At 46.9% G+C, this 24,500-nt stretch overlaps 1 protein-coding gene across 2 annotated transcripts in view; it reads right to left on the bottom strand.

Annotated features, from left to right (window-relative positions):
* MMP24 (matrix metallopeptidase 24) overlaps positions 1–24,500 on the bottom strand; it is a 51,220-nt gene that overhangs the window by 6,147 nt on the left and 20,573 nt on the right. For both annotated transcript variants that reach the window (XM_064674309.1, XM_064674310.1), the window contains exons 5-8: positions 17,114–17,275; positions 4,891–5,105; positions 3,209–3,347; positions 2,022–2,288 (exon numbers count right to left, since the gene is read on the bottom strand). In XM_064674309.1, the coding sequence (XP_064530379.1) occupies positions 2,022–2,288; positions 3,209–3,347; positions 4,891–5,105; positions 17,114–17,275 (783 nt within the window). The remainder of the gene's footprint in view (positions 1–2,021; positions 2,289–3,208; positions 3,348–4,890; positions 5,106–17,113; positions 17,276–24,500) is intronic.

Below are 24,500 nucleotides of genomic sequence, written 5' to 3'. Positions count from 1 at the left end.
CAAAGAACAGCTTGTTGGGCAAGGAATCAAATGAATAGAACCTCGAAAATTCTAGGAGAATTGGCTCATGACTTTGATGAAATAAGACATGCTGTTTTACAGAACAGAGCAGCTATAGATTTTCTATTGCTGGCTCAGGGGCATGGATGTGAAGAATTTGAAGGCATGGGTTGTATGAATCTTTCTGATCACTCTCAGTCCATCTACCAAAAACTAAAAGAAATGCAAGGTCATTTGAATGACTTTAAAATCCAAAAAGATCCTATTAAGGAATGGTTAGCAAAGTTAGGCTTAGGACCATGGCTCGCTGAGATCACTAAACAAGCCATTTCACTTTTGCTGATACTGTTGGCTGCTTTATGTATCTTTCCTTGTGTTTTTAAATGTATACAGGACATGCTAACGAAAGCAATGAATGATGTATTTGTAACATTATCAAAAGAAAACGGGGGAAGTGTGGAAAGTATTACAGAAATGTGGTTGATAGAAAGAGGACATGAGAAAGATGCTATAGCTCTGGTCCCACAGTAAGGGAAAACTATTAGAAGGTCACTATATCTGTGAAACTGTGTACGGGACAGAAGAATAGAATAAAGCGGATGGGAAAGCAGAGCAAATAGCAAACAAGTAACCATCAGAATGTGAAAGAAACAGCATTTGCACAAATATAACTTAGGTAATCAGAAGCCAATGATGAGCTAGCACTTGTAATATGTATGAGGCTAATTATTAACCTTCATAAGCACAAAGCCTGCAGCAATAAAGTTGGATAAGTCATGATCAAACTCTCTGGTCATGTATTCTTTTCCCGTCGTCTACAACAACACCAAGTTGGGGGGGAGTGTTGATCTGCTGGAAGGCAGGAGGGCTCTGCAGAGGGACCTGGCCCAAGCTGCATCCATGGGCTGATTCCAAGGGGATGAGGTTCAACCAGGCCAAGTGCCGGGTCCTGCCCTTTGGCCACAACAACCCCCTGCAGCCCCACGGGCTGGGACAGAGGGGCTGGAGAGCAGCCAGGCAGGAAGGGAGCTGGGAGTGGGAATGGACAGGGAGCTGAACAGGAGCCAGAGTGTGCCCAGGTGGCCAAGAGGGCCAATGGATCCTGGCCTGGCTCAGGAACAGTGTGGCAGCAGGAGCAGGGCAGGGATTCTGCCCCTGGACTCAGCACTGGTGAGGCCACCCCTGGAGTGCTGTGTCCAGCTCTGGGCCCTCAGCTCAGGAAGGACATGGAGGGGCTGGAGCAGGGCCAGGGAAGAGCAGCGAGGCTGGGGAAGGGACTGGAGCACAAGTGCTGTGAGGAGAGGCTGAGGGAGCTGGGGGGGCTCAGCCTGGAGAGGAGGAGGCTCAGGGGAGACCTTCTGATTCTCTAAAACTCCCTGACAGGAGGGGGGAGCCAGGTGAGGGTCGGGCTCTTCTCTGGAGGTTTAGGTTGGATATTAGGAAGAAATTTTTTACAGAGGCATTGGAATGGGCTTCCCAGGGAGGGGGTGGATTCTCCATCCCTGGAGGTGTTAAAGGTGAGACTGGATGTGGCATCAGTGCCATGGGCTGGGAACCACGGCGGGTTGGATCAAGGGTTGGACTGGATGATCTCAGAGGTCCTTTCCAACCTGGCTGATTCCATGATTCTAACTGCCAACATCAGACAGGCTGGAGCCTGTCACAGAGAGCCCAAGCCAGCTACAGGTAAGAAATCACGAGGAAATGTAGGTTACAGCACCCTCACAACCAGGGCCCAAGAAAACCAGGCTGTTGTAGCAGAAAAAGTCCCGTCCCCCCAGAGCTGGCAATGTGATAATGTGGTTTAACAGCTGAGGATGTGCATGGGTTGGGATGAGGGTCAGGAAAGATCTCAGAGTGCTGCTGCTCACAGGGCCCAGGTGACCCCAGGGCTTCTGCAACTCGATTGCTGTATCAGGAAATACCTGAAACACCCCACACCCAGCCCCCAACTCCCAGCCCGAGCTGTTACTTGTAATGTAATACTTGTCATCATTACAAGCAATGATGCAGATACATACAGCCTTCCTTGCTGATGAAAGCTCCCTGAGGAGCCTGAGGGACTCCTCTCCACACGGTGATGGGCTTTGGGTATCCTGGGTCTGTGGCTCTCTTGTCCTCGTTGTACCTCCAGTACCTGTCCCCTTTGAAGAAGTAGGTTTTGCCCACGGGCTCCCAGCGCAGGGCTGTGTCGATGCCCTCCCGGGGCAGGCAGTTCCCCAGCTCCACCAGGCTGTGGGGGTAGCCTGGCTCTGCTGTCACTTCCTTAAAAACCCAGTACTTATCTCCTAGAGATCAGGGGGGACACAAACAACAAACAGGTTTGCCCAGTTAGGAGTCGAATCGATACAAACATTGAACAGCCCCAGAACCACAGCACGTTGAGGACTTCCAGCCTGAACTATGAAAAAGCTGCTCCTCCACTTCATTGTGAATCTGAAACCTGATTTAATTTGCTGCTCCTCAACTCTTGTTTCAGAAGAAATGTTGAACAACCCTTTTCCATTTACCTTCTCACGCCAGCCATGATTTCAAAAACATCTCTCATCCCCTGTCTGCAATCCCTCACTCAGGCTGAGGAGTTCCTTCCAGGTCAGCCCAAAATTTTCAGTCATTTAGGCTTTCCCTGAGCCTTCTCAAATTTTGGTACAGTTTAGTGAGCTGAGGTGCTGAAGCTGCAGACACAAATTCAGAAGCCCAGGTACTGTGATTTCCTACCAGCAGTGCCGATGTTTTCCAGCACTTCTTCCTTGCTCACAACTTGCTCTTGAGTTACAGGATCCTGTTCAGACACTGTCACGGTGCCAGGGCTAAAGTGGGGCCCCAGCACAAGGTGGTCATTTTGTCTCTTTAGGAGACAACTGTCCAAAAATGTGATTTGGGAGCACCCTGTACTTGGAGAGGCCCCAGTGCTCTGCTGAAATGTGTTCAAGGGGATAGGCAGGAGATTGACACTTCCTGGGAAACAGGATTTGTTTCTTGCCATCACATGAAAGCCAACTTCCCTTAATTGATATTAGCTCTATACAGAGATTGTCCTGGCAAGGCCAGCCCACACTAAACTATATTTTAAGGATCAGTGGCTGCTTGAAGTGCCCCCTGGGAAAAGGCCAAGGGTGCAGTGTACCTGCTTTCACCATCTTCAAGCCATACAAGCAGCGTGTGAGGTGAGGCAGGAGGGGTTGGCTTGTACTGAACTGTACTGTACCTTTGAAGAAAACAAATTTGCCATCAGAGCGCTCATAGGCTGCGTCGATCTTGGCGGGGAGGCCCTTCCAGAACTGCTCAATCTGCATGGGATATCCCTCCTGCACGCGGTTGTTGCGCAGCCGCCAGAACCAGCGATCCTGGGGAAACCAGAAGCCTCTTCAGAATGAGTATTTTTAGCTTGCTGGGCATCCAGCATCCCTAATCCCTGCCTAGGCCCCACTGCAGACAGATGTCCTGCTTCAGGTGACAGCTCCAACCCAGCACTGTCTCCAGAGAGCGAAGTGCCACGTGGGGGAGGTGGCAGCCCAAAAAGTGAGAAGTGGATTGCTGGTGCTGTGAAAAAGGGCAGAAAAAAGAGGGAAAAGGAGCAGAGGGAAGTGACTCCAAAGTTATAAGCACTGTGATCCCTGTGTGTCCTGCCACTGAGGTGTCACACTTGTCCTGGTGCAGGTGGTGCTCAGCTCCCTGAGCCCAGGACAGCCTGACCAGTACCTGGTGACTGTGTGAAACACACAAGGTCTAAAGGCACAAAGAAGTTATTAAATATCTCTTCAGATATGAGATCATTAGTTAAAGCTGCAGTGGATGCTTTAACAAGCAGGACAGAACCTGTGAGACTTCTCCCAGATACTGTCCCAGCCTTCAACCAGTTTCAGTTCAAGAATTTTCTGCAACTGATGTGGTTTGTCCATTTAATGACCTTCAATATATCCCTCTCCACATTCATACCCACTGGACACAGTGAAAGCTACTGGTATTTTGAGAATGGGGCCATGGATGTCCATATTCAAGGCACTCTAATGGGTTAATGAGCAATGCCTCTCCTTCCTCCCCAGCTGTAGTTTACAAGGAAGGTTGACTCAAACTCCCCAGGAGCTTCAGGCAGGCTGAGCACTCCTGAAGCCCTGGTTCCATGCAGGTCACCTTCAAGACAATGAGGCTTGCTGCCCAGAGAAGCTGTGGCTGCCCCATCCCTGGAAGTGTTCCAGGACAGCTGGGATGGGGCTTGGAGCGACCTGATCCAGTTGAAGGTGTCCCTGCCCATGGCAGGGGGTGGAATGAGATTGTCTGTAAGGTCCCTCCCAGCCCAGGATTCTGTGATTAATTCTGAGTAGGTACTGGTATTGCTTTATGGCTTCAGAGGTGGCTCCTCTCAGGCTGGATGGTGCCTGAATTCTCTGCCAGTGCACCCAGTTCACATTTTGAACTGGTGGTGGTTTAAGGGTGGACTGAGCTGGAAAAATCTTAAAGTGGATTTTTAAAGTGGTCTGTGAGTGGACTGAGATGGTTTTGAGGTGGATTGAGCTGGTTTGAGGCAGATTTTTGAGGTGGTCTGTGGATGGATTGAGCTGTTTTGGAGGTGGTCTGCAGGTGGATTGAGGGTGGGCACAGGAGGTGCTGGAGGCTTTCCCTGGGCAATCTCCACAATTCCACAGTGCCACCTCTGTGTCACTTGACTTCTGAACAAGGCTGCCCAGGCATTTTGTGAATCCCATCAGGCACAGGTTCCCAATATTACAGAGCCAAACTGCTTACGTTTCCTTCTAATATTGCTCACTCATCAGCCTCAGAGGAACAGAGCTATTTTCACAGACATTTCAAATCTCACTACCAAATACTTCCATTAACCTTTTCCAGCGATAAAATTAAAGTGAGACTCATGGGTAAGTTTCCAAGTACCTTGAAAACAAACATTTCTCCTCTAAAGAGAGCCACAGTGTTGAAGTTGCCATCACAGATGTTCGGTTTGGAGCCAGGGAGAGCTGGCCTGTCACCCAGAGGAGGGCTGGGGGGTCGTGGCTGTCTCTCGTGTTTCCTTTCCGAAGTCGAGTGAATTCTGCGAACAGGAAGAGTTGGTAAAGGCCTGGTTGGCTCCAGGGGCTCAATGGGAGGACCTAGAAGTGAAAAGGAAAATATTCAGCAAAGTGGACAAGTTTGGCTTTTCTGTGCTTCCCTCGTAAGCTTTAGAAGGCACCAGGGTGGCTGGACAGCATTCCAGGGATTTACATGCTCCTGAGGCAGAGCTCATTCCCTAGAAATGGGGAGCAGAACGAGATGCATCCACACGTGAAAGATGTCCCAAAACAGATGAGTGATAAGAACTGAAGAAGAGACACAATGTTTTTGTAGGTCTTCTTGAGGAGGCTGGAGCTAAAAGGAAGGAGGAGCCATACCAGTCATGTTCCCAACTGAAACGAAAGGTGATAAGCCTTGAAAAGAGACGTTTAGTAAACCATAAAAAAGGCAACAAAATACCCCCCAAACCCAATGCAAAACCAGAAAACCAATGCTACACTGAGGGGGAACTGCAGGGAGTTTGGAAATTAGAAAGCAATTACTTTATCACAGTTCAGTCACCAGTCAGTGCTTTCAGAGCTCCCTGACACACAGCTGTGACAAGGGACCTTGCTCTCATTAAAGTGATGCCCTCCCAGCACAGATCTCCTTTCAATCCTTCCCCAGCTCAGCTCTGGATTTTAAAGGCTGCAGGAATGGACAGGGCTATAAAATTACAAGTGAGTGAGACTGGAGCAGAGGTCTGCTCTTAAACTGCCTCTGCCAGAGGACAATTTCATTAACAGTGATAAAGTCTGGACCAAATCTCATTCAGAGAGTCACCGATTTCTTGTTGCTTCTCAGAGAAGGCCACAAGTTAATCTGGCAATAAACAGAAGCCAGGGATTTTGGTGAGTTTTATATCTGAGGACTGTTTATTTGCAGGGATCAGGGTTTCAACCTCACTCTGACCCTGCAGGACAAACCCCCAGCTGTGGGCAGAACTAGGGCTGGCTGTCACAGGTGCTGTTTCAGAGTCACTTTGGGGGTTCAACACAGCCCAGCTGGGGTTGCTGCACACCTGCCCTGGACAAAGCTCATCCTCACAGGAAGGGTTACCCCAAGGTGTGTGATTGCTCATAGCCAGGGAAGGGATGTATGAGGAAGGACTGAGATACCCATGGAGGCCACATACCTGTGGGGTTAGAAGAGGACTTTTGTACATAAACATTTTTAACTATGTGCCTTAAATGATGGTTAGGTGCCCAAGTCCTCATGGTAACTTAGCTCTTAAACATTCCATTTTCAAAGGGTTCCTAGAATGAATGAGTGCTTAACACGTCCTGGAAGGGTGACTGGGTTAGTGAAAATTCTCACAGCCAGTGACAAAGAAGTCATCAGAGAAATCCATTCTATTAATTGTTAATAAGGATGTAACAGTAAGAATCTTGTGTGTGGGTTTCATGGATTTTATGTTCAGAAAGTACCACTTGGATGACACAGTCCCAGTTCCTGCAGTGCCAGGCCAGAAACCTTCACCTGTGATTCCTGCAATGAGCCCAGTGTTTCTGGGGCAGATACAGCACATTTTCCAAATTTCAAGTGTAGAAAATCCTCTCTAATGCACAGCAAACTGTGTCAACGATTATCCCCTGTCACTGCTAAAGTCTGTGTCCTACCCCTTGCCTCAGTTTGTGCAGCTTTAGCTTCATCGTTCTTTTTCTTATCTCTAGTGTCTCAACATTTAATCATTTATAGATCTTCATGGAGATGCTTTTAACATTCTCCTTAATGAGAATTGCTATTTATAGAGCACTTCCTTTGGTCTGGTGCTGCAATGGCTTTTGGTTTTAAGATCCTCAGACAGGCCACTTTTCTAAAGCTTTTCTAATGGATCTTTATATTTCTTCAAGGTAACTTGTCCTCACAGTGTGATATTTTGTGCCATGTGCAATTTTTATTAGCAACTATTTTAATTTACTTTATTCCAGAGCTTTAATAAAAGACATCAAATATTGCTTTAGATGAGGATTCTCAGTTGATAATTACCCTTGGAAAGCTGTCTACATGAAATGAATAAAAGTGTTATACTGATACTGTGTATTGCTCATCCTTTCCATTCTTAGCTGGTCAGTGCCCATTCAGTAACTTAGCAGACCATAAAATTCCCAAACTCTGATACTGCTGCTGTTAATGATCTGGGGTGCAGCAAAGAAGGTGCTTTTGGAGAAATGTCCTGTCCTTTGCAATTGCTGTGCTTTGAGTCACACACGAGTTCATGAAATGCATCCTTTTTGGACCAAACTAAATCCAAAGATGCATTTCTGGAGCACATCCAGGATGCTGCAGCTGCAAACAGGCACCACAGGGCAGAGCAAGAGCTGATCCACAAAACCACCTCCTTCCCCAAAATCTATACCAAGTGGGTGTCAAGTCCTCAGCATCCTGTTTACTTAACAGCATCCCTAGATATTCCATTGTATGGTAATGTAAAACCTCAACCTTGAGGTAAAACCTCAAGTTTTATCCCTAAATTTTCCCTAACTGTCCACTACTGGTTACCTCAGTTTACCTCAATATTTTCATTCTCTCTGCTACAGATTTAACTCCAAAACTTTCCCCACCTGTCCACTACTGGTTGCCTCAGCTTACCTTAAAATGTTCATCCTCTCCCCTAGAGGTCATCTCAGATTTTAGCTCCAATGTTTTCCCACCATGTCCACTGATGTTTGACTCATTTTTACCTCAAAATGTATCTCCAGAGACATTTGTATACATTTATCTCCAGATGTGCTAGTATTATTCTTGTTGTTGTTTGCTCTGGCCTGGCTCCTGTTTCAGCTCACACAGCCATAGGACCTTACAGCTGGACATCTGGTGCATCTGGAAAGCTCATGGATGCAGGACTGAGTTGGTACAAGTGGGACAAGCTGCAGAGGAAAGGCTGGGAATTGGGAAAGAGGTCCCAGACAGACCTTGCACAAAGCCAGCCAGGGTTCTGGGTTGTTCAGACGGGAGGTGGGAGCAGCATTCAGCTCCTGCTTTGGGGAACTAAAGGAGCAGGAAGTTAGCAACCTGTTTTGGCTGCCAAATATGGCACTTGGTGCCAGTGACAGTAACTGAGTAAATGAAGTCTGAAAGCCAACAATTTACAGGCTTGGTGAAGATAGGAAATTCTTGCATTAAGGAAAGATAAGCAAGCTGGGACCTAAGCAAGGGGACAAGAAGCAGCGATTTACTGAACACTGCAGTCTCTCCTTAAACAACAGTGTGACCCTTTCACTCTTGTGCTGCTTTCCCCATGGCTTTGAGGGGATGTGTTTGGTAAATAACACTGGAAAATCTCGAATGCCTGTCCTACAGGATAGGATTCCCCTGCCAACAGGCTGACACAAGGATCAGCTATAGCACATTGCTAAAGAAACAGAAGTAGTTCTTCGTTCCCTCCCCTTTGCAAAAGGCCAACACTGCTGTGCACTGACCAAACCAGAGATGCATTTCTGCTCTGTGGTGGTCAGTTTAACTGATACAGAGGAATAATTTCATCAGGCAGCTATTTGTTAGTTTGCAGAACAGTGCCATCAGCTCCAGCACCGATCCCTGTGTGGTGGGAGGCAGCAGGTTCACAGCAGGGTTTGTAAGGAGGGCTCCCTGTTGCCCTTGAGCAGGGAAAGCTGTGCACTCTGCAGTGCTGGGAGGCACCCCTCTGTCCAAGGAACTGTCTGGGAGGGATCCAAGAAGTCACTGTACTCAAACTGCTCGCTGGAGAGGCACAGAGTTCTAAGGGGAGTGAAGCTGGGGTGGTTCTGCTTCTCAGGCACAGCAAACAGATGGAGATACTCAAATCAATGGCAGTTCTGGACTTCCAAAAATAACAAGCCAAAAACTCCTCAGTTTGAGAGGAGAAGAGAGCAAGAACAGAGTTTTACAGAGATGACCACGAGCAGTAAGATGGAGACATGACATTAACCCTCTCTCCCTCTATTTTAAAGAAAAAAGGGTGAGACAGGAGTAGTATCTAAAGAAAATTGATGAATGCATCTGCTAGGTCACAAAGAGAGAATCTGACAGTAAGGTGCAGAATAGAGACTGCAGTATTATGTTCATATGCTGGAAATGTAACATCTACTGCATGAGTGGAGTTACTAAAGATTCACTGTCTCTGCACAAGTGAGGCCCACTCCTGTACCCAGTTACAGCCTGCCCTGTCCTGTACAGCTCTCACATTCATCTACAGTCCCCAAGGCTGTCAGAGTCTCCTGTAGAAAAGAGGAAGGCTCAAAGGGCACCTGCTATCCAGGGGACCAATGTAAAGGTTTTAATTAGCTCTAAGATGCCACTGAAACAGCACACAGAGAGCTGCCAAGCAGAAGCACTTGTACACCGTGGTCAGGATGGTGCCCAGCAGCAAGGATTCACATGAACCAGGGATGTGCATTGGTGGAAACATCTGATAGAGCAGTGGGGAGATCCCCAGTCAGGCCCAACAGGGAAGGCTGGGCCCTGTACATGCTCACTGCTGGCCATGGCCAAACCAGCACTGGCTAACTGCTCTGGAGGAGGGGGCTGGCCCTGGCACGGCTTCCACACACACTGCAGCTGGTCTGCAACTTGCCTGGATGCAGACTTTGTCATTTCACTGCAAATATTTCACTTCCTGCTCTGCTCTGCCCTGGGGCAGCCTCACCTGCAATATTGGGGCAGTTTGGGGCACCACAGTATAAGGGAGATCCAAAGCCATCAGAGAGTGTCCAAAGGAAAAAACAAAGATGGGGAAGGGCCTTGATTTGAAGCCGTGTGAGGACACTGAGGGCACTTGGTGTGTTCAGCTGGAGAAGAAGAGGCCGAGGGGAGACCTCACTGCAGTCAAAACTTCCTGGGGAGGGGCAGAGGAGGGGCAGGGACTGAGCTCTGCTCTGGGGGGACCAGGGACAGCACCCAGGGAATGGCTGGAGCTGTGCCAGGGCAGGGTCAGGTTGGATCTCAGGCAAAGGTTCTTCCCCCAGAGGGTGGTTGGCACTGCCCAGGCTCCCCAGGGCAGTGGGCACAGCCCCAAGGCTGCCAGAGCTCCAGGAGGGTTTGGATGATGCTCTGGGGCACAGGGGGTGACTCTTGGGGATGGGCCTGTGCAGGGCCAGGAGCTGGACTGGATGGTCCTTGTGGGTCCCTTCCAACTCAGCATATTCTGTGATTCTCTGAAATATTCCTCTTACTATATGTCCCTGCCAGCCATGGATGTTTCCCTGCTATGTTTTGCTTCTTTTCTTCTTTTTATGTGTTCTGGGCCTCCAATTTATTCTGATTAAAGGCTTGTCTCCTCTCATGCTTACATGTGAGAGCATTAAATGCTTATACATTTTTAATTGCTCCTTTCACTTTGTCACTGAGTGTGGCTAAAGGCAGGAGATGATCCTACAGCTGTGCACATGCAAAGAGCAGAGGAGCACACAGACAACATGGGAATCCTCAGGGCCAAGCCCTGTGCAGGCAGAATTTGGGGTACAGTTAGTACAAGCACAGCCTGTCCCTTGGTGGAGAAAGATGCTTCCTCCTAGGACCTAAGGCAGTGCAGAGCACAGCCTGGTATGAAAGCAGAATAAACAGACCCTATCCATTAGAGTCCATTAGTTCACCAGTCATTCCTGTTTCCAGAATCTCATCACAGTAACCTGCCTCCAAAGCAGCTCAAGGCAGGATGAAACAGGTTTATTATTAACAGCAGAGATGAACATGTGAACAAAGATGCTGGCATCATGGCAATTATTACAGGGCCTGGTCACACCCCCCTCTGACATAACTGACTGGGCAGCATCGCACACAAATCACAGCCTCTGCCACTACACTTCCAAGGAACTCCAGAGAAACAGTCAGAGGAAAAAAATCTCATTGAGAAAAAAACTAAGTGAGAGAGGTTATTGTATGGGTCTGCGATTGGGCCTGAACCCAGTCACCTAAATACCATGTGTGACCCCAGCACCGGAGCCAAACCCACCCCTGGGACTGGACCTGCAGCCACTTCCACACAGGAAGCAGGTAAGAAACCTCCTGGAGCTGGAAACTTTATAATTCCAGAGGGAAGCAACTTTCTGGGACTTTACAGACACTGCACGGAGAAGAAGACTTTCTTCCTCTCTATCAGAACCAAGGCAAAGAATGTCAGAAAGCTTTTGGGTCACAGCAGATCACCTTCAGAGTGTGACTCCCGCCACTGGCACTTTGCCTCCTCCCTTCATGCTTCCTCTGTCGCAGACCATCTGAATACCAAGGTGACCTGTGAAGATAACACAGAGAGAGGAGGCATTTAGGAGCCACTGTGTCGATAGTTGAGGACAAAAGATAATTGTACTGTCCTCCTGGCTATTGACAGAGTGTTCCCTCAACTGCACAGCACCTGCCTGGAGGCTCAGCCCCTTGTGAGGCTCAGTGTGTCACAGCCAGCGGCTCCCCGAGCCTGCCAGCACACAGGAGCCTTGGGTCAGCTCGGGGGACAGAACCAGCTGCTTGTGAACACAAGGCCAGCCTTTATCTTCTTAATATTCACTCCAAGAACAAAACTATCATCCAGGCTACAGTTATGCCTCGAAAAACACACAGGAGGTTTCTGGCTGTAAAAAGCTGAGCTGCTTGCATGTTTCTGGGGGACTGACCCTGCTGTCCAGGTGCACAGTCCTCAGTCTCAGATCATAACAGATGATCCAAATGAGCCAGGGAGAGTGAGAGGAACCCACCTAGCTGCTCTGTGGACACCAGGGCAGTGCAGAGAGGTCCCTGTTCATATTACATGAGAGAGCTGCCAACAAGCTACCTCAGGGATAACAGACTGTCCACAGTACTCCAAGCTCAGGAAGGACTCATTTCCCTTGCTCACTTAACAAACTCATCAGCACTTTGCACTCCTGGGCTTAGCCTTCAGCAGTGGAGTGAGTGAGCTGTCTCAGTTACTCTGGGTCCCTGCACACACAGTGCAGCTGCAGAACAAGCCCCAGCACCCACAGCACATCCACCAGGTGGGCAGTCGAGGCTCCCATGACCATCACTGGGTGCTAGGAAGGGTTTCTCGAGCCCTTCTCACACAGACATTCTCCTCTGTTAGAGCATTCACCTGGGAGACAAGCATCCATAGCTGAAATCCTTGCTCTAAGCCAAAGGGAATGCTCTGGAAAGAGGTGATTCACCTTGCAGTTGGGTCCTCTGCTTTGGGTGCCAGAAAACTGGGCCCAAAATTCCCAGACTTGGGCAGGCAAATGATGAGAGGTTGGGGCTCTGCAAGATGAGTCAGCTGTCATGCTTGCAGCCCAGTTCCCCTCTGGAAAAACTTCCAGAAGCCTGACATCTGCTCCACTGCAAACCAGAACATTTTTCTATACTCAGAAAGATCTGCAGGATAGGACAAGTATTTCCTGCCCAGCCATAACACACAGCAGTCTTCTCCACCAGCTGAGAAACCTCCCAGGAGAGATGGGCTCCCTCTCAGCCTCTCCTTTGGCAGAGTCCTCCAGGTGTCACGTGGAGCCCAAGGGCAGCACAGGGACCCATGCAGTTACTCCCTCCCTGTTTTTCAGAGGAATGGGAATGAAGACCTGGCATAGGGCAGGTGAGGCTCTGTGGGTGCACCAGAATTGGAGTCTGGTGTTTCCTGCTGGGTCCAACAGAGTCTCTAGACAGCAGGAAAGGTGCAAATGGAGTGATGCAACACAGAGAGGGGGCCTTGTATCTCTGCAACGTGCCAGAGATGTGGCACCAGGGCACATCCCTCCAGCTCCAATGCCAAGCATTTTCCTCCCCCCTCTCCTCCTGGAGCACAGCAACACAGGGCACGGATCCAGAAGTCCCAGATCTTCCAACTTCTGTAGATGAGGTCTTGGATGTTACTCTATTCCCTCTCCATGTCCAAGAGGACATTGTCAGAGATCAGTCCTACACTTCATGTTTCCAGGTCCTGCACAACAGCAAAGCTTGCTCTGGTGGTCCCACTCACAATGCAGTGTCACCACCCAGAGATGCTCCACCAGTCTCTCTGCTGTTCCCTCACAAGCCATCTCACACACACATGGAGGTTACAAGGCTCTGGAGGTCACAAGGATCCCTGTGGGCTGCCATTGGGAAAAGGGGAGGGAGGTTATGAAGGTGCTGTTTGCTCACAGACACTGTGCCCTGCTAGTCCCAGGCTGTCAGAGCTAGTGTTGTCCAGTTCCTTGGCCAGGAGCTGGTGTGGTTTCATGACTGCCCTGGACCTCAGCCCACATGGGATGTCCACTGACTGGGAGCTCTCCTCTTGAGCTGCACAAAAGATGTGTGAGGCTGACACATCCTCAGTGAGATTTGGGATGACCCAGATCCTTGAGGTTGTCTCCAGGCTAAATCATCTGGTGATTAGGAGTGATTAGGAGACCTTCCCTTAGGCTTTGAAAGGACCTTGAAGGTAATGGCCTGGTTAACCAGACATGTGGACATGAGTTTCCCCTGCACATCTGCCCCCCAGGAACAGTGTCAGGAGAGTCACTCCCAGATGAGAGGCTGCTTCACCACCCACTGCAAACCAGTACTTAGAGCAGGATGTGAAGAATCATGGAATCACACAATCATTATTGTTGGAAAAGACCTTTAAGACCATTGAGTCCCAGCACCATGTTCACCACTAAACCATGTCCTCAAGTGCCACATCCACATGTTTTTTTAACATTTCCAGGGCTGGTGACTCCACCAGTTCCAGTGGCTGACCACCTCTGCTGTGAAGAAATTTCCCCCAATATCCAATTTAAACCTCCCCTGGCACAACATGAGGCCGTTTCCTCTCATCCTGTCACTTGTTACCTGGGAGAGGAGACTGACCCCCAGCTGGCTGCACCCTCCTGTCAGGGCAGGAGAGCCTGTTGTGCAGGTGTGACAGCCATGGCTGAGCATCCTCTCAACCCCTGCAGCTCTGACTTCAGCACGACCAAGGTAAGAGGCAACTCAACAGACATCCAGGGGACCTACATACTGGCATTGTTTCCAGTTTAATTCCTTCCTGGACATGTCACTTAGGACGTGGGCACGTAAGTACAGAGGGAGATATCCTTCTGAAAAACACATATAAAGAACAGTCCTGATATTTCCTTATTTTGTCAAGGAACATGCTACAGGAAGCACCTCTCAGGAGACTGGAATATTGCTGACTTGCCTTACAATCTGTTCTCTCACACACAGGGAGCTTATGGCCTTGTCCTCAGTAGCTCAAAAGTGGAAATAACATTTTAAACACTGACCTTATACTAATCAGCTTGAAGCACAAACAAGAGTTCACATTCCCTACTGTCTCTTTAGGTGATTTTTCAAATAAATCCAGCAGAAAATAACTTAAAAATTCAACAAATCATTATAAGACAGATCTAGACATATTTCTTTTCTAATGGATAATTACAGATACAACATAAAATACATTTGAAATGCATCATTTTCAAAAGGAGACAAAATGGACTTTAGCTTTAGCAGACCCTCTGTTCTTTGTTCTAGCAACTTCAGTGAAATGAAAAATGTGAAGTTTTAATTGAATTTACTTTTTAAAAAGGATGCTACAGGTAAGACAGCGGCTCTATGACTGATTTTGCTTAGTAGGTTCCTAAATAATATGTATTGAGCACATGCTGCTGTATGGTAGAGAATGTCAAAGCAGCAAGGCACTGTGGAAGTAAAATATATCAGTTGAACGTTCCTGCTAAAGCTGCAAGAAGGATATTTCAGCAGACCCTTCCCAGCTGTAAGAAGATCAGATGAAGGGTTATGTTCTCCCATCTCCAGTTCCAGGGTGAAACATCACCTGCATTTTCCACAATTTCTTTGTGATCCATAAGAGCAAAACCTAATTTTAAACAGCTTTATTTTTTGGAGTGTAGTTCTGTACTAAGGGCCAAAATCTCTACCAGGGGAAGCAAAGCTCTGGCTGCAGAAGTTGCTCCTTCTGCCCGCAGGACAAGCTGTCTCTACAACCCCCAACACCATCCCCAGCCCACTCCAGCTCAAAGGCCTCAGAGAAGAGCTTTATGTGATTCCACAGTAGCCAATGAACAAATTCTTAATAACTCTCAGCTTCTCTTCCAGCTGAGTTAAAATTTTAAGCATATTATATTGCACACAGAGAATCCTAACACAGCCTGTGGCTAAAGTTTAATGTCCCTACGTGGTGACAAGCAAGTGGAAGTGTTGTGGTGCCACTGCCAAGCCACAGGTGAGTGCTGAGCTCTGCTCTGTCCCAGCTGGGGAGAGGCTCTCATGGATTGTCAGGGCCCCGAGGACACTGATAGGTTTTAATGGCCCTGCCCAGCCTTATCTGGCACCTCCACCCCCACCCCTGGTCCCAGGAGCCCCATTTTGGGGAGTGCTGGTCCCAGCTTAGCTGATCTCGACTTGAACCCCAAAAGTGAAGCAGCCTGGCTGTCAGTTCTTTATCTGCTCCCTTTCCAAAAATGTATCTGAAACCAGAGAAACCAGTAATTTTTCTTGATTGCACTTTCACTGTCAGCAAAAAATTAGGGGGGTTTCTTTCTGATTAGTCCAAGTTCACAGGAACTAAATGAACATTTCAAAACAGAAACAGCACAATGACATTTTAGCAGCTTTCAAAATTTAATACTTATGTATATTATTTAATGAAAGTTTAACATTTACCCCAGCACTTTATTTCATAACCCTCCAGACTTTCTGTTATCCTAGGTATCTGAATATATACCATGTTAAAGTATTCATAATTAAATGACACCATAGGACAACTGCCAAGCAACTTCATCCTGGGAATGAGCAACGAGGAGAAATCTTCAGCTCCACCCATGGGAAGAGCTTTTTCCCCTGGCTGTCTTTCAAACCATGTTATTTTACATGTTGGACTTTGGGTATCTGCCTCACACCGAGGTTCCACTGCCCTCAACAAGTGCTTGGTTTTCCCCATTGCCCAGACAAGAGCCACAGAAACCAGTCCAGGAAGAGACTTCTCTTCTCTAGACATCTACACTTGAACAAATGAAGTTTGAGTTTCTCAATCCAGTCACAAAAAATAAACACCAAATCCAACTCAAACAGCTGAGATACAGTTTAGATCTCTAAAGTCTTGCTGCACTGCTTTAGTCTTACAAATCTTGGCATAAATTCTATTAGAAGTAATTTCAAATTCACTCACAGATCACTGATGCCAATGTTGACTGGTGTCAGGCCTGCCACTGACCCCAACATCAATCCCTTAGAAACACCAGCCTTCCCACTGACAACAACCTTAGAAGTACTTTTTTCATGTCTAATTCATATAATATCTGCTCCACTGCTTCTGGGAGCTACTATTTGACTCCAGCTGTCCAGCAACTGCAAATGCTGCACAGCTGCTCTATCCTACATTTATTAAATAACCTCTCTGTCAAACTGGTACTTTCCCAAAGAATCAAATCAGGGATGTTTGACAAAACCTGTTTTTCACAGGCTGTCACAGACTGTAGCCATTAGTCTCAGTCTGCCCTTGACTGTGGCTCCTAAAAGCTGTATTTCCCTCTGCTCCCAGAGTCTCCTTCCACCAATAATTCTCTGCAAGTCCCTGTCCTCACACCCTGGTATCCCACCACATGGCACTACATCATCTCCAGCCCCTTGGTTGTCTCCCATAATCTCTTTGTCTCCTTTGCTTTCTTTTCCTTGATCTTTGTGGCAAATGCTGTACATGTTCAGCTGGAGATCAAAAGAAGCAAAGTGTTCCCTAAGCAGATCCAAACTTTTTATCCCTACTTTCTATATAATGAGAAAAAAAAGAGTGCGTAAATACTTTTTACCTTTCCTTGATGTTCCACGCTCTTTGCATTCTTTCCCTTTTTTTGCACTGGCTGTTCCTAATGGACAAACCTTGGGTTCAGTAATAGTCTGTTTTTCCCTTTTTGGTGCTCCTTGATGTGGGGACTCTGTGAGGCACGGAGCAGCAGTGGGATCACAGAGATTTGGTTATGCTGACTTGTGCAAGGATACCACCACTGGGACAGTCATCTGGTACTTAGTCCTGGATCAAGAGCTTTAAACAGTTCCCCCCTCAGCTATGGCAGGAAATCCAGCCCACCAGCTGCAGGAATTCTGGGGACTAATTGGTGCAAATAGAGGAGCGGATAGGGTTGCTCACCATAGATTTTCTGAATTCCTTGGAGGTCATCCTGGGGCAGTTTGAAGTTGTGTGTCTCCATGTACTGGTAGAAAGGAGCCATGATAGCACTGGGATCGTTGGAGTGCTCCAGCCCCAGCGCGTGCCCCAGCTCGTGGACCGCGACCAGGAAGAGATCGTTCCCTGCGGAAGGAAGGACAGCCAGGTTAGTGCACAGCCACAGCCTGAGCCAAGCCCAGGACCTTCCTACTCTTAAAGCAAGAAGCAAATGCTTTGCTCTCTGACTGCACAAGCAGGTCACAGTGCCAGGGTCAGCTCCTGGAGATGGTTTCAATCCCAAAAGTCTGCACAGATCAGTCACTGTCACAGAATGTGCCCTTGAGCACCCATGACCAGATAAAACAGGCCGGCCTGGAGTGAACGGATACTGACCGTAGACTCTTTGGTATAGAGTTTACAGAAAATGGCCAACAAAATCATCACTGATACCACTGGCTCCTCCCCTGGGTGCTGCCAGGAGAGGTGAGAGCACGGCCAGTCCGATAATCAACAGGGGTTGATAATCAGCAGGTGCTTTGTGCCCCTTTTGGGTCCTCTGGTGCTGTGCTCTGATCTGACCTGGACCAATAAATGCTAGGGGAGATCTGTAAGGCACCTGGCAAGGCAGGAGGGAGGGCAGAGAAGATTGGGATAACACCCACTGTCCCACCTGTAGTGGGGCTGGGGCAGCCCCATCTCCTCCAGCACAGGCCCCTCAACACACTTGTACCCTGCTGGACCCCTGGCACTGCCATGTCTGCAGGAAGAGCTGAGCACTGGTACCCATCCTGCAGGAGGCAGAGCCACACAGGGAAAGGTTGGGTTGGATCCCAGTGGTGGGGACAGGAGGGAGGAGGAAAGAAGGGACACAGTTCTGACAGGAAGAGGAGCCCTCTCTGGTGCAGAAGCTGGAAGGAGTGCAGCGAAGAAGGGGTACCTTCAACTCTACAGGCACACATTCCTCTTCAGTCCACGGATCTGGGACCCCCATCTCCTTGATCTAGTGTGGTCCCTGGATGTCCTACTCCGTGAGGGCACCTTGACATGGGAGGTGACACAGGCAATGCCGTGTGAGGGATGAAGACACAGCCAACAAGGCCTGACCTAAGAGCCTCCTGATGCCAATAAAAAGTCTGAGCCCACAGTTCAGCCTGAATTCAGGCTCCTCTGGTTTTGTTTCCTTTGGCAAGGCACAAACCAAGAGCACTTGCAATCAGACACAGGGGAAGACAGTTGTCAGTGGCAGCTCAGTGGCTCCTCTGCAGAATCTGTAAACAACATTTCTCCATTCCCCACATCCCCAAACTGAACCTGAGGTACCAAAGCTCAGTTCTGTGCACAGAATTGAGCTCTCCCTAGGACAGGAGTTGCAACAGTGACTCATGGAGAACCATCTCCACTCTTTAAATAGTTATTTCTCCACTTTTATTCATAAAAATGTGACAACACAGGTTGAGGGGTCTGCAAGTCTTCACAGCAGGGAGCTTTGGCAGCATCTCAAGATACCTGAAGTCAGCACCAAACAGGGCTCCCCTGGCCACACACATCACACCAAACATTTGAGTTGGAGGGTGAAAGAATCTGAACGTGCAAGACATGTTAAAATATACAAATGCACTTCAAATAAATTTGTTCAAATGAAAGCATCCAAAACCATGTGCAGGCTAACATTTAGCCTTATACGGATGTAAAATTCCAGAATTTATGTATTCAGGAAATCCAAAGGGGGATTTTTCTCACCTGTTGCTGAAAAATCTGATGTGTGCAGAACAAGTCAATAAAATGTCCAACAGTGTAGTATAAAATGCATTAAGTGGTTTTATGGTAAAGTTTGGAGGACTGATCACTCTTCACGGGTTTTCGAAAACACTCAAGCTTAGAAGATGCCCCCAGTTTCCAAATGGGACTCAGAGACTCGAAGTCCTGTTACAAATTAAATAGACTTACTCTCCTGTATCACTTAAATACTCATGAAATCACCGTTTTCACTGCGCCCACAACTACTCACACGTGGAAGTCCATGGTAAAGGTCACTCAGTACAGAGCTGACTTTCATGAGACTCTTCTCATCGTTTACCATGGACTCATGGGCTGTGCATGTGCCACTGCCAGGGACATTTTCCCTCACCAATTTGGTGGTATTTTCCTCCTTGCTGAAGTATCTGCAGTATTTGCAGTGCAAATGTCTGGAACTCATGTCTATGTAAACCTACATATAAATCTATGTAAGTCATTTGTCTCCATGTGCTAAACCTTTATCAGGAGCATGAGATCAGACACTATCTTAAGTTAAATTAGTTTCAAATAGCTTTCAATCACTTGTTTCAGCCCAAAACAAACACCAGTCCACTTTACAGCTGGAAAATGAATCCCACAGGCTCACAGGATGGTTGAGGCTGGAAGGCACCTCTGGAGATTGTCCAGTCCAACACCCCAGCTCAAGCAAGGTCAGATAAAGCAGGTTGTCCTGTCAGGTTTTAAATATCAAGTTTCTTGTACTGGGAAGCCTCATACTCCAGATGTGCTGAGTAAAAAGGAAGGATCATCTTGCTTGACCTGCTGGCAATGCTCTTCCCAAGGCAGCCCTGGGTGCTGTTGGCCTTCTGTGCTGCACAGACACATTGCTGACTCATGTTCAACTTGGTGTCAACCAGGACCCCCCAGGTCCTTCTCTGCAAAGCTCTTCCCAGTCTGTGGGCCACCAACACAGCCCAGGTGCAGGGTTGTGCATTTCTTTTTGCTTGCCTTCAACCTGGGGAAGGTCCATTCCTCCAGCCCCTCAATGACAGCATCACCGGGCAGTCTATCAACCACTCCTCCACGTTTCCTATCATCTTCAAACCTGCTAATGTGCACTCTGCTGCATCACTGATACAATTTCATGAAGATATTAAACAGTATTGACCTCATATCAACCCCTCTGACACACAGCCTGAACTCCTCCATCTCATGGTTACTGCAGCCAAGGATGCTACTGATCTTCACAATACCCAATAGTTCTGCAGATCACCTGTCTTTGTTGGCTCCTTGATCACCAGTGAGACAACCAAGAAGAGTTCTGAGATGATCAGCAAGCCCAGAAAGATGAAGGCTCATTCCTGAGGAAGTACCTCAACATCCATGCTGGTCATTCCAACCAGCTCTTCCACAGAAACACCCCTTTTCCCAGCTATCCTTATGAAATACCTGTACCTGGAAATACAAACAGATGTGGAAAACAGCTGCTTCTGTCCAGTTTTAAATCACCATTTTGACTGGCAGTGGTGTGTGAAGATGCCACAGAGCATGGAAAATGTTGGCTGGGGAACCTCCTTGCATCTAGAGGTTAAGAACTCACTAGGAAATGAACCTTCCCAGTTCCAGCACAGCCACAGAGGGCAGGTCAACACTGGAGTGGAAAAGCTATCCTCCTCCATGGCCAGGAGGCCACCCAAACTGGAGCAGTCATGTGCTGGGGGCAGTGGCTGCAGCAGATGAAGTAGAGCTCAAGAGAATTTCTAGGAAATGAACTGACCTCTACAAGAAGCAGGACAAGAAGCTCCTCTTGGCTCTCTACAAATGCCTTGGTTCTCAGTAGAAGTGGTTGCTTCTCATTTGCCTTTGCTGAAAGGCAGTAGAATGGCAGTGGCAGACACAGCTCCTGCTCCTTCTGCTCCCTGCCCTGGCCAAAAATTTCTCACCACTGTTTCATCCCCTCACCCTTCTGTTCTCAGAAGGAAGAAGCCTCCTCCCAAGCACATCCCACATCAAACTCATTTCTTTGGTAAAGAACTCTCAAATTGTAATATTCTACCTTTCCCTGCAGAGTTCAGAAACACATGGCTTTATTGCAACAACACAGAGAATGCCAGAGTCACAGATAAACTGAGTTATGTATGATCTTCCTTCTACTCACATACTCCACCCCTCATGATTGCTGGATCTTCATCCAGAACAAATGGCTGTTCAGTCGGGTAACACATTTTGTCACAGGTTATTCTTTGTGAAGCCTTTTTGTACAGCTTCATTCATTGTATTGTGAAAATCCATATCAAAATGTTTTATATATTTGGCTGAGCCACTCCCAGAAATGCCTGCCAGTTCACAGGAACAGGTCACAGCTATTATGGCAGTGCTGTGATATCACTTATTACCACCAGCATTTATCCCTGAGCTGTACATGGAGCTGTAAGGAGTGTGTGCTCTGGAGAGCACCTGGCACAGGGGAGTGTGAATCCAGGACACAGCTTCTAAGACAAAAGAAATACAAATAATACTGGATATCTGATTAGTAAGAGAAAAGCACCTGTGAATCTCTGCTCTTTGTCATGTAAATTTTATACTTTATGAACTGTATCACTGTGCCAACACATCTACTTATTGCAGTTTACTCAAACATAATTAAGAAGACATATAAAGGTTATATTTTGAAATTTTATTGAAGTAAGAATGATACTGAAGAAATCAGATGGTTGTGTGTGACAATAGCATGCCTTGGTAATTACAGAAAAGATGGTGTGAACTAAACATGCTTTAAACACACTAAAATGACTCCCACTCCAACAGCCATGTAGACACAACTGTTTTCCAAGCACAACTTAAAGAAGCTTTAGGGCTACTCTAAGCTATGCCTTGGTTTTGGCATCTTCAGACCTGGTGGGTCTGACCTGTCCAACAGAAGAACATGTGATCTGTGTGTGCTCCTCCATTCACCCCCACAACACACTCTGCTCAAAGAAAGCTTCTGGATGCTCTGAAGGCCTTGAAGAAGGGATGATGCTGTTCTGTGGAATTCTGGAGTTCGGTGGAAAACAGCTTCTTTACCTAGAAAGGAAGAAAATATGTGTTAAAAAGAAATACAGGTGTCATTTTGTTCAGAAGCAACTGTTATAAGTGTAGCAATGAACATGATGCATCCTAAAGAATTAATGAAAACTGAAGAATGATTGAACAGCTTCACTGGAGAAAGAAGGAGTGATAACCTGCAGTCTTAACAGCAATTGTACCACAGCCACATTAAACCATCTCCACGAGACCAAGTGACTGCAGAAGGTCAAAGAACTGCATTATGTTACCAACCATCATGAAACATAATTTGCCTTATTGTCCTCAAAAGGCCACGTGCAAACCAGGGTGGTAGCTGTGCTATACACCTCACTAATGGTGCAGGCTGTGCTTTCTCTGACATCCACAGATGGCACCATGAGGACAATCTCCTGCAGAAACTCAGAGCAAAAATATAAACTAATTGTCTGGAATGGTGAGGCCAAAACTGGCAGAGTGGGCAGCCAGAGAGAGGGGCAGTGGTGATACTTCAGCTGGCTCAGCAGCCTGACAGTCAGTGGAACATGAGTGTTCTGCTGAAAAATTTACCCTTATCTTTCACAAGTGTAGGCTGCAATTCCCTAAATGATTCCATATCAAAGAACTACTAATCCCAAAAGGAAAATTTCTATTTGCCTATACCAGTATAGAATTTGGTAAAACGGATGGTAAAGCAGCAAAGAAATGAAAAAAACTCATAAAAACATGAAATATGACTTTCATTCCATCAGTCTTGAAAAGAAGCTATTGTTTATATTTTAAAAGTATTTAAACACAGCAGGGTCTACAGACAGAATTCAGTTTTAACCCAGCTGTGGAACAACTGGAAGGTAACTAAAAAATCTCAGGTCCTGGTACAGGCAGTGTGAATACAAACCAGTTTGTGCTATTTGGGATTCTTTCCTACCAATCAGTCTGAAATGATATTTAACTCCTGGTGCTGGCAACAGAGAAAGTACTGCTCTGGAAGCTGTGAGAGCAGCTCTGTGCCACAAAGAGGGTGTTCTCTACCTAGGACAGGAGGTTTTCTGTCTTTGTCCTCCCCTGACATGGAAGGTTCCTGATGGGGCTGTAAAGACTGAGCAGGACTGAGACACGAGAGAGCTGGGCTGTAAGAGACCTCCCCTCAAAGTGGTATTCTGGGTGGATCTGGGCAGAGAAGTCAAACTGTCTTCAAGTCCTGAGCTCTTCTTCAGAATCAGGAGAGAAAAGAAAAGGTAATTTAAACAACTTTTGCTGTTTGTGTGTGTCAAAATCCAGAGTTCTGGGTGTCACTTCCCTGCTGATGCTACAGTCCACCTCTGCCTGCAATGACCAGCAAACTTTTTTCAATGATTCATCTCTTTTTCTTTTTTTTCTCCTTCATGAAGGCCTGTTATTTTATTCCTCCTCCCTTCAGCAAGTGGAAGGCAGCAAGTTTACTAAAGACACTGCTGCATTTTGGCTTGTTTCACATCATGTGTTTCTGCTTTATAAAGAAAAGTGGCAAAAAGAGACTTTTTGGCTCACCTTGATTCTTGTGACCTGTTTTTTTCACAGTTAGGGTTTTTTTTTCTTCCTTTTTAAGGGAATGACACATCATTTTGATCCTTTCTGACTCCTTCCTATGAAACCCAGAGTATCTCGTTCTGTGTGGAAAGAAGGAAAATACTTTGATTATACAAAAATCAATAGGATTCCAAATACTTATATAAATATATTCATACTTTGTGTATTGAACAACTACTGACATGAAATTGCTAATATTTTTTTATAGAACATTGTGAATATCAGGTGTATTTACAAGTACACTGCTTTGAAAGTGGAATTTGCAGATGACTCTTTCAGCTATAATCAATAACTAGCACTGTCAAATTGCCAAGCTTTAAAATCCAGCCTGCACTAGCACAGCACTACTGTAAAGCCATTTCTGTGTTTGTAAAATGACAGCAAACACACCAAAAGAAAGCACTACTTACAGAGATGCTGTCCAGGGGTGAAGAGGAGGAAGGTGAAGTCAGGAATCTTCGCCGTGTGCTGATGGGCTTCCTCTCCTCACCTTTGGGTTGACATGACAGGGCTATAATCTCAAACTTGCTGATTTAAGCTGCCTGATTTGATTTCTTTTTGCTGTGGCTGCCTCTCTTGAAACCATGTGTCTGTGTGTTTGCTCAAACTGGGTTCAGCATTAGCAAATGATTTAAGAGAACTCTGGCTCATGGGGTCAAGTCTCTCTAAGCAGACACAGGACGGAACCAGTGATAAGACTAAACACTGAACTGGTCTTCACTGAACAAAGTACTGAGCAACAGCATGACCTGGTGATGTATCATAAAAAAGGCTTGAGAGAATAAATTGAAATTTTAATACAATTTACGCCCCACTTGACTTCCAACATCCCTATGAAAGTCTTTCAGATAACATCTTCTGCATTAAAGGACACACGAGTAACTTCAAGGCAGTTCTGTTTTTCATTCTGAAAAATGCTGATGCTCGTTTTCAACAACAGTGTCAGAAGCCTGAAAAACAATGATGGATTCAAAATGTCATTTGTTAGAACAAAACTCTTTAGATGTGGAGATGTTCT

The sequence above is a fragment of the Pseudopipra pipra genome, chromosome 17 (assembly GCF_036250125.1).
Source record: "Pseudopipra pipra isolate bDixPip1 chromosome 17, bDixPip1.hap1, whole genome shotgun sequence".
Lineage (NCBI taxonomy): Eukaryota > Metazoa > Chordata > Aves > Passeriformes > Pipridae > Pseudopipra > Pseudopipra pipra.
The sequence above is the reverse complement of the archived record's forward strand: the minus strand, read 5'-3'. Positions and strand labels throughout refer to the sequence as shown.